The sequence below is a fragment of the Podarcis gaigeae genome (assembly GCF_964106915.1).
Source record: "Podarcis gaigeae genome assembly, chromosome: 1".
Lineage (NCBI taxonomy): Eukaryota > Metazoa > Chordata > Lepidosauria > Squamata > Lacertidae > Podarcis > Podarcis gaigeae.
The window spans coordinates 56344264-56357929 of NC_139678.1; the positions used below are offsets into that span (position 1 = coordinate 56344264).

The window sequence follows — 13666 nt, forward strand, 5'->3', positions numbered from 1 at the left end:
TGGACCTAAGGGGGGCGTATAACCTGATACGTATGAGAAAGGGTGACGAGTGGAAAACCACTATGTTCACCCCCTTGGGGGCCTTTGAGTATCTCGTTATGCCCTTCGGTCTACAGGCGGGCTCGGCCTGTTTTCAATCGTTCATGAATCACGTCCTGGGACCATTGCTTTACAAGAACTGTGTAGCGTTCTTAGATGACGTCCTGGTGTACTCAGAGAATGAGGAGCAGCATGTGCGAGATGTAAGAGAGGTACTGAGCAGACTGCAAGAAAACCAGCTGTGGGTGAAACTGGAGAAGTGTCAGTTTCATACCAGAGAGGTGGAATTCCTGGGGTACCGGTTGTCAGACAAGGGATTGGCCATGGATCCCAGCAAGGTTCAAGCGGTACTGGAATGGAAGACACCGAAAACTAAGAAGGACGTGCAAAGGTTCCTGGGCTTCGGAAACTTCTATCGGAAGTTCATCAAGAACTTTGCCCACTTAACGGCGCCCATCACTGATTGTCTCAGCAGCAAGAAGAAATTTGTCTGGACGGAAGAGGTGCAGCGAGCGTTCGAGAGATTAAAGAAGGCGTTTGTGTCGGAAGAACAACTTTTGCATGTGGACCTACAGCAACCAATGAGAGTGGAGACTGACGCATCAGACCGAGCGGTGGGGGCGGTGCTTCTACAGCCGGGAAAAGATACGTCAGAATGGAGACCGTGTGCCTTCTTCTCGCGGAAGTTGAACAAATCCGAGAGGAACTACACCGTGTACAACCGAGAACTACTCGCCATTCATGAAGCGTTCCGGAGATGGCGACACTTGCTGATTGGGGCGCAGCACAAGGTCCAAGTGCGGACCGACCACAAAAATCTAGAATACTGGAGAACTGCCCGAGTACTGAACCAGAGACAAGTGAGATGGGCCCAGGAGTTCTCCAAATTCCATTTTGAAATTCGTTACGTACCAGGACCAGAGAACGTCAGGGCGGACGCTCTCTCCCGAAAACCTGAGTATTTAGAGGGGGAGGGAGCGCCTGAGGAAAGGCATATCATCCCCGAGGACCACTGGGTGTGTGGGGCGGCATTGGTGGGGCAAAGAGAACTGGTAGAGGGTACCGAGAACGATGAATACGCCCAAGAGAAACTCAGAGAACTCAGGGGGACAGAAGAGAACACAGGGGGGTTTGAGGAAAAGAACAGGGCGTTGTATTACAAAGGGGCACTGTACATACCCGATGGGGAACTGAGGGGCAGGGTGCTCAAGCAGGTGAGGGAAGACGTACGGGAATATGTTAGGGGGTGCGACCGGTGCCAGCGAGCAAAAGGGGAGAGGCTGGCACCAGCGGGGCTATTGGAACCCTTACCCACACCAGAAAGGCCATGGGAGGCAGTATCCATAGATTTTATGACGGATCTGCCAAAATCCAAAGGGAAAACAGCTGTCATGGTGGTGGTAGACCTATTAACTAAGATGTGCCCTTTTATAGCCTGTTCACACGCGGTCACAGTGGAAGAAACCGCCAAGTTGTTTGTAAAGCATATTTTCAGGTTGCATGGCGCCCCCTTGAGGGTGGTCTCAGACAGAGGGAAACAATTTACTTCCAGGTTCTGGAGGAAGCTCATGAGCTTACTGCACGTAGAAGTCAATTTTTCGACTGCCCGGCACCCAGAAACAAATGGGCAGGCGGAAAGGGCAAACGGGATTTTACAACAATACCTGAGATGTTATGTAAATGACAGAGAAAATGATTGGGTAGATAAGTTGGCCCTGGCAGAATTTGCCTACAACAACGCGGAGAATGTGTCCACAGGGATAAGTCCCTTCCTGGCTAATTATGGGTGTCATCCCAGGGCATTTCCAGGAGAAGGAGGGGAGAGATGGAGTGTCCCGGCTGCGGAACACTTTGTTGAAGAGATGGAAGCGATCCACCGGCAACTCCAACTTAACTTAGAGAGGGCCAAGGAAGAATACAAGAAGCAAGCAGACAGAAGCAGAAGGGAAGGTGAAACCGTAAGGGTGGGGGACCGGGTGTGGCTATCCACCCAAGGACTGCCGTTCAAGGGAGGGTGTAAGAAATTGAGACCCAAACGGCTGGGACCCTTTGAGGTCATACAACAGGTCAACCCGGTAGCGTTCAAACTCAGGTTGCCCAACCACATGAAACTGCACCCAGTATTTCACAGGTCCTTACTGTCGCTGTACCGAGAGGGGCGAGAGTGGGGGGGACGTGAGAGGGAGGTTACTCAAACACCAGTCATAGAAGAAAGGGAACGCAACATGCATGTGGCAGAAATCATTGATTCCAGGTGGAAAGGGAATCAGGTGGAGTATTTGGTAGAATGGGAAGGGGAAGCGGAGTCAGAAAACACATGGGTACCGGCAGAGGAGGTCAATGACGAGGTTTTAATAGAAACGTTTCATCAACGGTTCCCAAGGAAACCTCAGCCCGTGGCACGGTTCAGGAGGGAAAACTTCGCCACCACCAATAAGGAAGAGGAGTTTGAAGGGTTCCCCGAATCAGGGCTGGAAGAGGGAATCGACTCCGACGAGGAGGAGGACTCAGGGAGAAGAGACGGGAGGCAGTGGAGAGAAGTGTTTGAATCCTCTGACGATGAGGAGTGTTCTTTCCGGGGTTTTCCATCCTCACCGCCAGTAGGGGAGGGGGCGGGAGGGGGTGAAGGGGGCCCTGGAGGGGAGGTGGATGTCAGGGAACTGCCATCGGAAAGGCAGGAGGTGGAGGGGCTCTCAGAAGCCAGGAGAGACTCAGCAGCAGAGGAAGGCACCAGCAGGGGGAGAGTGGGAGATCAGAGAGAGAGGGAGGCGAAGGAATGGCTCAGGGAGTCTTCTAGCGATAACAGCGGAGAAGTCTCAGGACCTCCCATAGGTACACCCACTCCTCGCCGGAAACTGTCGTGCCGAGATTCCAGACGACGCGTTTCCGTCAAGGAGCTTTTATGCTGGAGTAGATTCCGCAAATGCCCACTGTCAGATTCTGCCAGCGACTGAGGGAGCCATGCTTAAGGGGCTCCGCTATAGACAGAGCTTTGCTAATCTGGGCAAACTCTGAGGGACTACGCTTTTACGCACAAGCAGCTCATCATCCCATCACAGAAGACTTCCTACACAAGCAGGTAAATTATTCTACAAGTGGTAGCTTTCCTAGTGTTTGTTTGTTTAATGGCATTTATGAACTGCTGAATATTTTTAAAATATCTAAATTTTGTGCAGTATAAAAACAAACAATAACATTAAAACAATGCTTAGTAGTGCAATAAAACAGTATAAAAACAATAAAATAGAAAATAAGGAGATTCAAAGCAACTCCCAATGCTTCATTGCAGCGATGAATCTATCTTCCCCCACCCCCACATGCCACAACCCAGTTAAACTGTGCCCTATATTCTCCATGGGAATAGTTATATAGGTAACTGCTCCGCAACCAGTGAAGCAAATCTCTGGCTGAAGGGAATTCACGTTTGTTAATCATCAATTCATAACGTGGTTAATGATGCAGCTAACATCTTCATCAAAATGCAAAATAGGAACAAAAGCCAATGGCTCCAAAGAAATGCTTTGCCCCCTTTGGGTATCAGAGCAGGTATTTATGGGCATACAAGATAAAGCTGTAGAAAGTATGAGATTTCTGCAGGGTCGCAGCATTAGCTTTGTGAGTGTAAACAAGCTAAATCAAGCACATAGTTTATCTTGCAAATTTAACCTGCTGTGAAAATGTACTTATTCACATATTAAATCAATGACAGGGCTTACCAAGGATGGAAGTTTAAGTGTTATCTCTGCAAATGGGTGTCTTCAATCCATTGCTGAGATAACAGGAATGCAGGGATATGTGACCATTTGCAGAACAGGATGGGGAAGTCATAAGTGGTTCACGCAAACATGCACACACATCAATTATTACCTGCAATGCACCAATTGTCCAAGACCCTTTCTACTGCTTCTGTGTTGGAAGTCTAGCTGGAAGTGGGGCATGGGGGATAATGTATCTGAAGAAAGGGGAACTTTCTAGGAAGGATCAGTGTTTGGAAAAGGATTAAGCATCTCCCTAGAGCCTCTTTCCCTCATAGAGTCTATTTCCTCATATCATTCAATGTTACAAACACTTGGCATTCTCTCTAGTCCATTTTCAGGAACCAACTTGGCGAAACAATTATTTCCAAGTAAACATTGTGAAGTTAGACTTGTGAAGAGGCTTTCAAGTTGTGCCATGAACTATGTTTGCTTTAAAAGCACATATAACTCAGAATGGCCTTTAACACACATACACAATAATGGGGGAAGAGTCCAGAGACTTCAGTTGTATTCCTTCCACACACACACCCCCCCAAAAAAAGTTCAGAGTTCAAAAAGCTTAACTCTGGACTTTACATGAATTTACAGAAACCAAGTTTAAAATTAATAATGAATTCTATTTTATAGATTACATAATCTTGAACCAAATTTAATATTTGGCTGGCCATGTTGTTTTAAGGAAATCAAAACTTTTATTGAATGATTTGTGGGAAAGGAGATCCTGATGAAAGATCTCATTTATAGCAAAGTGTTGGTGCAAAGGTTTTGCAGGATTCTACACTATCATTCCTTTACAAAGGAAAGATGGGAGAGAGGGGAAGTGGTATGACATAACTTGAGAAAAATCACTATGAAGCTTTCACATATTTAAACTTTATGTAAGTCAAGTACTTGACAAGTTGCCCCATAACTAAATAGGTAAATGGTATTACTAAGTGGTAATAAAAAGGTAAAAAAGGTAAAGGACCCCTGGACAGTTATGTCCAGTCAAAGGCGACTCTGGGGTTGCAGCACTCATCTTGCTTTCAGGCCGAGGGGGCCGGCATTTGTCCACAGACAGCTTTCTGGGTCATGTGGCCAGCATGACTAAACTGCTTCTGACACAACAGAACACCGTGATGGAATCCAGAGAGCACGGAAACGCCATTTACCTTCCCGCCACAGCCGTCCCTATTTATCTACTTGTACTGGCGTGCTTTCAAACTGCTAGGTTGGCAGGAGCTGGGACAGAGCAATGGGAGCTCACACCGTCAAGGGATTCAAACCGCCGACCTTCTGATTGGCAAGCCCAAGAGGCTCAGTGGTTTTAGACCACAGCGCCACCTGCGTCCCTTTACCTAAGTGGTAATATTGTCAGGTGGATTCAGAGCTGGTTGGAAAACTATTTTCAGACGTGTTCTCATAAATGAATCCTCTTCAGACTGGAGGGATGTTTCAAGGGGGCTGATAGTATCTAGCTTCCACCTAAGGTGATACCTCCCCCCCAACACTGGGGTTTCTGAAGAACCATATTGCCATGAATAGGAAGTAAGAACTGTCTGGTTAGCTGCCACCATTCAGCTCTCAGACTTTCAAAAAGTTTGGCTTGGCAGACTCTGTAATAAAACATTTTTATCATTCTTCAACCTTGGGGTCCCCAGATGGTGCTGGACTACACCTGCCAGCATCACCAGCCAGTGTAGCCAATGTTGAGGGATGGTGGAAGTTGATCAAGGGTCTGGAAACCAAGCCTTATGAGGAATGGTTGAGGGAGTTGGATATGTTTAGCCTGGTAAAGAGAAGATGGAGAGGAGATGTGATAGCCACCTTCAAATATCTAAAGGGCCATCGCATGGAAGAGGGAGCAAGCTTGCGTCCTCCTGCTCTGGAGACTTGAACCAATGGCTTCACATTACAAGAAAGGGGATTCCAACTAAACATCAGGAAGACCTTTCTGACAATAAGAGCTGTTCAACAGTGGAACAGACTCCCTTGGAAGGTGATGGACTCCCCCTCTTTGGAGGTTTTTAAGCAGAGGTTGGATGGCCATGCCATGGATGCTTTAGTTGAGATTCCTGCATTACTAGAATTAAGATAAAAACAAAGAGGGAAAGGATTTGCTGAATTAACCATGTGAACTGGAATACAAAAAAAGGGAGGTGTGAGGAGGTCAGGAAACAAGTAAATGAAATATAAGACATGAAAAGATTGATCTGTTTTTAATTGTTTTTTATTTCTCGTGTATTTTGTATTTTTCCCTTGTATCTTTGTACCTTTGTTTATTTACTTTTTTATTCTGTAACTTTTTCTGTCTGTAAAACTTCAATAAATATCTTTTTTAAAAAAGAGAGAGAGACATAGATTCCTGCATTACAGGTGGTTGGAGTAAATGACCCTTGGGGTCCCTTCCAACTCTACAGTTCTCTGATACTATGATTCTATGACATTTGGGGATCCAACTTAGGAAAAAAACTGTCGTAGAATTTTAAAATTGATGCTTATTGTTTAAAACCACATTGTGACGTCTACCTTAAAAGCAGTGTACCATTGGGTGAAATTGACTTCTCAGCTGATTTACACTCCAGTTCTGAATACACTACAAGGAAAGACATTTCCCTTTTTTTAGAAAAAAGACTTATTTCCATTTAATATTGTAAGGATTGGGACATAAATCACTTTAAAAGTAGCAAGAGGGAGACCATAAGCCTTCTACAACAGGCATTCTCACACATACCGTCTATCATCTGCTGCAAGTATGGGAAATAAAGAGGGATAGGAAAGGAGGAAGAGAGAGAATTAATACAGACATCATGAGAAGTTAGTATATACATAGCAAAAAGCAAGTATTTCCAGTCTTCTAGACCTTTTGGAAATTGCCAGGTTGGGGGCTGAGTAGGAGGCTTGTATCATGCCTCTAGTAGATATTTTGGAGCTGGAATGGGGTGGGGGGTGGGAATAAGCCAGCCAATACCAGATTGCCAAGGGCAGACATAGAAGCATATGACCTTCATAAGAATTTCATTCTGTGGGAAATTTATGCTGCCAGAAGCTTCTCATGCCCAGACAAGATTTCTTCTTTGGTTCACAAGGTAGCTGTCTCTCATTTAGGTGACTCAACTCCTTGGGGGTACCATAGGGTGTGTGTGTGTGGATATTATCTTTTAGGTCCCTCAAGTTCAAGAATAATGAATATAGCAGGGAATGACTGGGTATTCTCTGCCCTCCTATCTCAAAGTAGCTATTTTAAAATACCCATTTTAAAGTTACTCAGTAGTTAGGATTGGTTACAGATAGGTAGCCGTGTTGGTCTGCCATAGTCAAAACAAAAAAAATTCCTTCCAGTAGCACCTTAAAGACCAACTAAGTCAGTTCTTGGTATGAGCTTTCGTGTGCATGCACACTTCTTCAGATACCATGGACTGGTATCTGAAGAAGTGTGCATGCACACGAAAGCTCATACCAAGAACTGACTTAGTTGGTCTTTAAGGTGCTACTGGAAGGAATTTTTTTAGTAGTTAGGATTGTTAGGGTCTGTCAAGCAAACAATACATAGAATGGTTGGTCCTTCGCTGAAGCCAACTGAGTAAGAGGCCAGCAAAAATTTTGTTGTTCCCTTGCTCAAGGGGGAGGAGAATCCAGCCCACAAACAGCAGAAAAATTAAACTGCTAACTGTTGCAAAATGCACACCCTTTTAACTGTCTGGATGTGCCTTTTCGCAAATCAACCCATGGTTTGAAAATGAAGAGCCAGCCTTGGAAGTGGGCACTCCCTTCTCTCCACAGCTATCCTTCTTACAAAATATATTTTGTGTGTGCAATTTGTAATGTCTTGATATGAACTACAATGACAGGAAATGATATACAATGTATACTATAATTTTTTTTTGGGGGGTGTCTACTTTGTTTTTGTAATGGAGCCACTTGATCCACCAACAGGAGCCAGGTGGAAAAGTGTGACCAGGGGGGTACCCTCAAAATTTAAGAAGAGAGCATGTCTAAGTACATGCTTACCCTCAGAATTTGTTTTCAGTACCAGAACTTTCCCACAAAAATCCATTCCTGGTTATACACACACACCCTCTTTTCCTTTTCAGCAATCTGGTTTTTTATGGGGGGAGGTGAGAGGCCTTTCTATCTGTTAACCAATTAGGAGTCAATTGTGGATAGAATGAAACTCACTGAGAGATCTACCAATAGATTCAAATCTACTTTCTTCACATCTGCTATAAAGGGATTGAAAGGGAAGCCAGAAAGGAAATTTACAAAGGGCAGAAATCTTGGCCTTTAAGGAAGCTCCAGAGAGGTTCATTCTTTTTGACCTCTTGGGTGTTTAGATGTCAATGGACCATTTGCCCCACATGACAACTCCACTCCATTAGCATATCAAGGTATTTAAAGATGTCAAAGGATCTTTACAACTCATCTGCCCTCCTTTGTTTTTTGGAAGTTTCTTCTGCCTATGTTTTAGCAAGTATGCCCATGTAAGTGTGGTCAAAATACTCAGCAACGCACAGCTGAACTGACTAGAACTGGTGGAAACCAGTTCAAAACATGGGATGAGGAAATCTGTTTTAAGGTACATTTGAAGTCACACAGAATTTGTATCCTATTAGAATACTAAGACCTCCTCTATATATCTTTAAGTTTGGCAGTACATCTAAAGAAATCTGTGGTTTATACCTGAAATCTATTTCTTTACAGTCTATTTGTTGGGTGTCTCAACAGCTTTCAGAGAGGTAGTTTGTGGTAAGTTTGAACTGTATTCTCCTCCCTGCCAAGCTTATATTTTAACTAGACTTACCTGAACAGGGTAAAATATAGCCTGGAGTGTGGGAAGAGTCTCCGTGAAGAAGTGATCCCAGAGCTCAGATAGTATGTCAATGCGATTCTCTTCTAAGCAAACAGAGGGTGGGGGTGAAGAAAAAGAACCTTGTTTTAGAACTTGGTCTCTGATATTCAGCTATACTCTACCCAAAGCAAGCCATCCAACTATTGACTAATTCTCTGTAAAGGCAGACAAGTGTTGGTAATTGTAGCTCAGTTTTTGTTTCCACCTCTTCCAAGATATTGTGTCCTCCATCATGGAGGGCACGTGTTGTGGTGAGATCACCTAAACTGCCTCCCTGTTGTGGGGCGGGACCGTTTGGATAGCCACAACGCCCCATTGATTGCCCCTTGGTTGCTGGGGTAGAAATTTGGCTTGTTGGGTCATCTATTGGCTACTGGGGGGCTATTTAAGCTGCTGCACGTTGCTGGGAGCTTTCTCTTTCCTACAATGTGCATCGAATCACCCTCCTACCCTCCCTATACTTAGGGCTGTTCTTTGGCCTTGCTATGCCTGTCTAGGAGTTGTCTGTTTTGGAGTAGGGGCCCGGTAGGAATTTTGCTACAGGCTGATTGGCTGTTGCCATTTGGTTTTTGCCTACCGTGTAGCAAATTGTCACAACTTTGTTAGGTTGGTGGTTAGGCATTGGTTCAATGCTTTGTGGAGGGGAGGTGGTTGGCTGTGCCTGCCCCTCCATCGCTGCTGCTAGAGAATTCTGTTGCAGGAATCCAGGGGTTCACCTTGCTTTTGTCCAAACCCTGGCAAGGGGCCAGGGCCACACCAGAGCCCCTGGGAGCATCTGGGGGGAGCTGAGAGATCAAAGCCAGCTTCTCACTCCCCCAGGATGCTTTCCCTTACTGACATATGGTGGTGCCCAGTGTCAGTCCTGTTCCTGCTACTGTGCAGGTTCAGGTAGTCTGGAACCAATGCCTAAGCAACCACTCACATGCTGTAATCAATAAAGTTATGGCCAAAATTAATGCCAAAAACCTTAAACTAAATTTTGTGTCTATTGTGTCTTTATTTTGGGGTGGTTCTGGGGGTCTTCACAAGCAAAAAGGGGAAAAATGCTAGCCTCGGTCCAAAAATAACCAGTGTACCACACTGCCTTTGGCAAAGGTGATATGAAGCTTTTAAAGCAAGGTTTATCCTTTTTGTAAAAAGCAAAGAAAGAAAGAAAAACCTTGCAAATTTCTTTAGAAGCAGGACCCTAATGCTCAAAGTCATGCAAAATCTAGTTAGCTTTCAACTAAAACCATGAACACTTTATGGGAAAGAGGGGGCAAATGTTTAATTTGAGGAACTGACCTCCTTGTTGTTGATTTCAGGGCATGAATATTCGGGTGCTCCCCTAAATCATACCAAGTCCTATGTTCTGTAACTGCAGATCCACTCAGTACCCATGGAATATAGTAAGCTATATCACCATTATAGTGGGTTGTATCTACTCAGGGTCAAAATCATTGGTGTAAATCCAAATTTTCATTGAACGTTGATACTGAATGTTGATACTGGTACCCATCTGGACCTGATTTTGTTTTCCATGGGATGTAAACATTAATGTGCATCTCCAACTATTTTCTGATGTTGGCGCAGCAGCTTTCACAAAAATACTACTTTCAGCCACAACTCAAGTTGGCGCACAGCATATGTATGGAGATTCCCCTGCAGAAATGTGTCCTTCTCACTATTATCCTATCAGCATGGTGTATTTCAAAGGGGCAGGGAAGGCATCTTCATGTCACACAGAGCAAGCAAGATCAAATGCCCCACTATCTGATTAACCAAGTAGCTCTCATCTTCACCACCAATGTCATAACTCCTGTGGTCACCAGGTTTTCAAACATTTTTCAGTTCACATGCCCAAGCCAAAGCAAAGGAGCATCTACGTGATCTTTGGTATAACCATGGAAAATAAGCGTCACTCATTTCCCCCTGCCAAAAAATAAGTTTCAGCAGCCACAAACTGGCACTGTTTGCATTCCACATAAATGTGAGTGATTCAGAAGCTTACCACCCAGAAGCTGCCAAAATGAGCTTTTCTTTCCAATCTGGAACTATTAGTTTTAAGCTGCTGGATGTTCTCAGAGGCCAGAGGGCAGTACAAGCAGATAGATGTATGTCCTGGCTTAACCCACATATGGACATGGTTTCCAAAGGGACTGTATGACTTACACTGCAGACCTCAAATTGAGTACTGTAGATCTGAATATTGCAATGTTACAGCCAAATTCCCACCTAATATAGCTCAGGCTTGCTTCCCAATAAGTGTGCTTAGAGTTGCAGCCTGAGCAACCTATGGCCCACTGTTTTTCAACATAAAGTTTTACTACTTTCAGAATTAAACTTCAGGTTGTGAAATTTTTCCCATGGAGGAAGCCAGCATTCTCCAGGACTAGACCAGCTGGAATTAAATTTACAAGCTGAATTTTAGCAGCAAACAGCATATCAAACTCTGGAGCTGCTATATCACACCCAATCTGCCTGCTGATTACTTGCTAGGAGAAGGTTCAGGCCACTAAAAAATAAAAATCAACAGAAGGAATCTCAGCATAAGAGCTACAAAAGGTTATTTGAGGAGCTCCTTTCTTCCTTTACTTTTGCAGGTTTGGGAACAGTCAGATCCAAGTGATAAGAAACTAGACGAGAGAGCCATACATGATAAAGCAGGCCCATAATTGAATCTCCCTTGTTTACCTATGACAAGTCACAATTGCCTCCTGGTAACCAAAACTAGAAGGGAATAGCTTCTTATTTTTCTCTTTTTGGGACATCAGGGAATGGCATACATGTGTACAGGCAAGCTAATAAACCTTTTTGTGGGCTAGTAAAAAATTATGAACTTATTGCATGTCTGTGAAAAAGCCATATACCATGACCACTGGAAGCCTTCCCAGATCCTCCTGGTTTTGACAGTCACACACTGCCCATCTGAATCATAGGATATGAACAGAGAAATCCAGAATCCACAGCCTCCTGCTAGCAGCCCTTTGCAGAGCAGCAGGACCGCCATCGCTTCCACAGTCCAGCAAATCACAGTAGTGACAGTGCAAAGGGGGAGAGAGCAGAATGATCTGGAAAGATCACTGGCCCAATGACCAGGAACCAATAACATCATGTGAGCAGATGTTGGTCAGGCTCAGCCCCTCCCCACCCTCTGGATGCCCTTTTTAAGGATCTCTTCCTCAGCTTGCTCAGCTGCCTGCACATTCAGTGGATGGAAGGAGGAGGCTGGTGACAATGGAGAGATGCTTGCTTTACTGTGACAGAGGGAAGTCAGCTCAGCCAGAAAGCCTCAGCTTAACCCAAATGCTCCCTGACAGCCTAGCACAAGGGATTGTTCTGTTAACTGTTCTGCTAAGATGTGGGAAATATCTTGCCACGGTACTGCCAGCTAGAAATCCAGAAGTCACAAGATTCACCTTACAACTACTTATCTATTTTATAGAATTTCTGTACTGCCTTTCATCCAAGGATCACAGGATGGTTTACCATATAAAAACAGAAAATTACTCAACATAGTAACAAACAAAAACAATAACACACACAGTTGAAAAGGTCCTGGCCGCTGAATTCTGTAGCAGCTAAAGTTCCTAAGCCACTTTCAGAGGCAACCCCATGTATACTACATTGCTAGATGTTAGCAAGACAATAAGGACAAAGAGAAGTGGGTCCATGAACAAGTCCTATATGTAGTAATTCCCACTTTATAAGTGATTCTTTGTATTAGCTTTTTTTCTTTTAGGAAGAGAAAGTTACTTCCTCTGTGCTCCAATTCAATTTCTACTCTGTGCTATCATCAGGGCTCAGTTTCTTGCTTGTACAGAACAGGACCTTATAATATTTAGTCATGTGACTCACAGGTGTTGGTTTTTCCACAAAACCACCTAAGTGACCCAAGCCTGAAAAGATAACTCACAGGGCTTTTAGGGAACCCAGAGCCCTTTCCTGAAGTGCAGCAGCCCCTCTATACTTGCCTTCACAAAGTTTAACTTTCTCCTCCATGAACAGCAAGCCCTTCGAAAGGAGCTGGTTCTACCAAAAAGAGAAGAGAAACAGATTGAACATACATGTGATGATTTCCATTTTTAAGAATGCTATTATAGTGGATTCACCCAACCAGGCGGCAATATGCTTTCAACCCAGTACGCTCTCGGTCATCCAGTTCTGTATTAATGGCAAAGCACACACTTGCAGTAATACCTATTTCATATAACTAAGCTGCCAAATGGTGTAGTAATTATCACTCAAAAACCACAGCCAGGAAATCTGCCCTTAGCCTATTCTTTCATATGATTATTCAGAAGCAGGGTCTGCATTACAGTTCAATTCAGTCATGCTTTATTTTTCAACTTGCCAACAAACCCATAAGTAGTACCATGATAGTTAAATTCAGTTAAACTGAGTTAGAATGTGCATGCAATGCTAATAACCACAACTCCGCAACTGAGAAATCCATTCTGTGCATTTATCAAGTTCCTGGGAATAATGAATGAAAGGGCATGCTCTGCTTTCGATGTGAGCTTACTTGCAATTTAATCAACACACCACCACCAGAAATATGGAGTAGAGAATATCCCTTACATCAATAGCACACCTTGCACACCTTGAAGGTCCCATACTATAACCGCATCTCTTGCTAAAGTCAACAGCCTCCACCAAATTCTGCAATTAGAAAACTAATACAATAGGCCAATCTCTTTGGAGCGGCTAGAGGCAGTCTCAGGAAATTAACTGTTTGTCTAAAATTAAAAATAAAGCACATTGTTATGACTACCCAGCTAGTCTTCCACTATGTCAGGAATTAGGAGTACAATACAATTTTTACTCTGCATATGACATCTTCAGTGTATATGTAGTACTTTATGGAATAAGCTGCTGCATAAAACCAGCAACCTCAAGCTGGGTAGTGAAGAGAGGAAAGAAAAGCAAAAATTAAAGGAGAACAAATGTTTTTATCTCATGAATGTGGCAGAAATTTCAACCATTGTCTGTCCTTTTGCCTTTCCTGATCATCCGACAATCAGCTTACCTTGGTGACCCCCATCATCTACTGTTATGAGCT

The 13666-nt window shown here is 44.0% G+C and overlaps 1 protein-coding gene across 5 annotated transcripts in view; it reads right to left on the reverse strand.

Annotated features, from left to right (window-relative positions):
- Nucleotides 1–13666, reverse strand: part of PRR5L (proline rich 5 like) — an 81397-nt gene that overhangs the window by 25517 nt on the left and 42214 nt on the right. For all 5 annotated transcript variants that reach the window (XM_083752232.1, XM_083752231.1, XM_083752234.1 and 2 more), the window contains exons 5-6: nucleotides 12579–12636; nucleotides 8578–8669 (exon numbers count right to left, since the gene is read on the reverse strand). In XM_083752232.1, the coding sequence (XP_083608358.1) occupies nucleotides 8578–8669; nucleotides 12579–12636 (150 nt within the window). The remainder of the gene's footprint in view (nucleotides 1–8577; nucleotides 8670–12578; nucleotides 12637–13666) is intronic.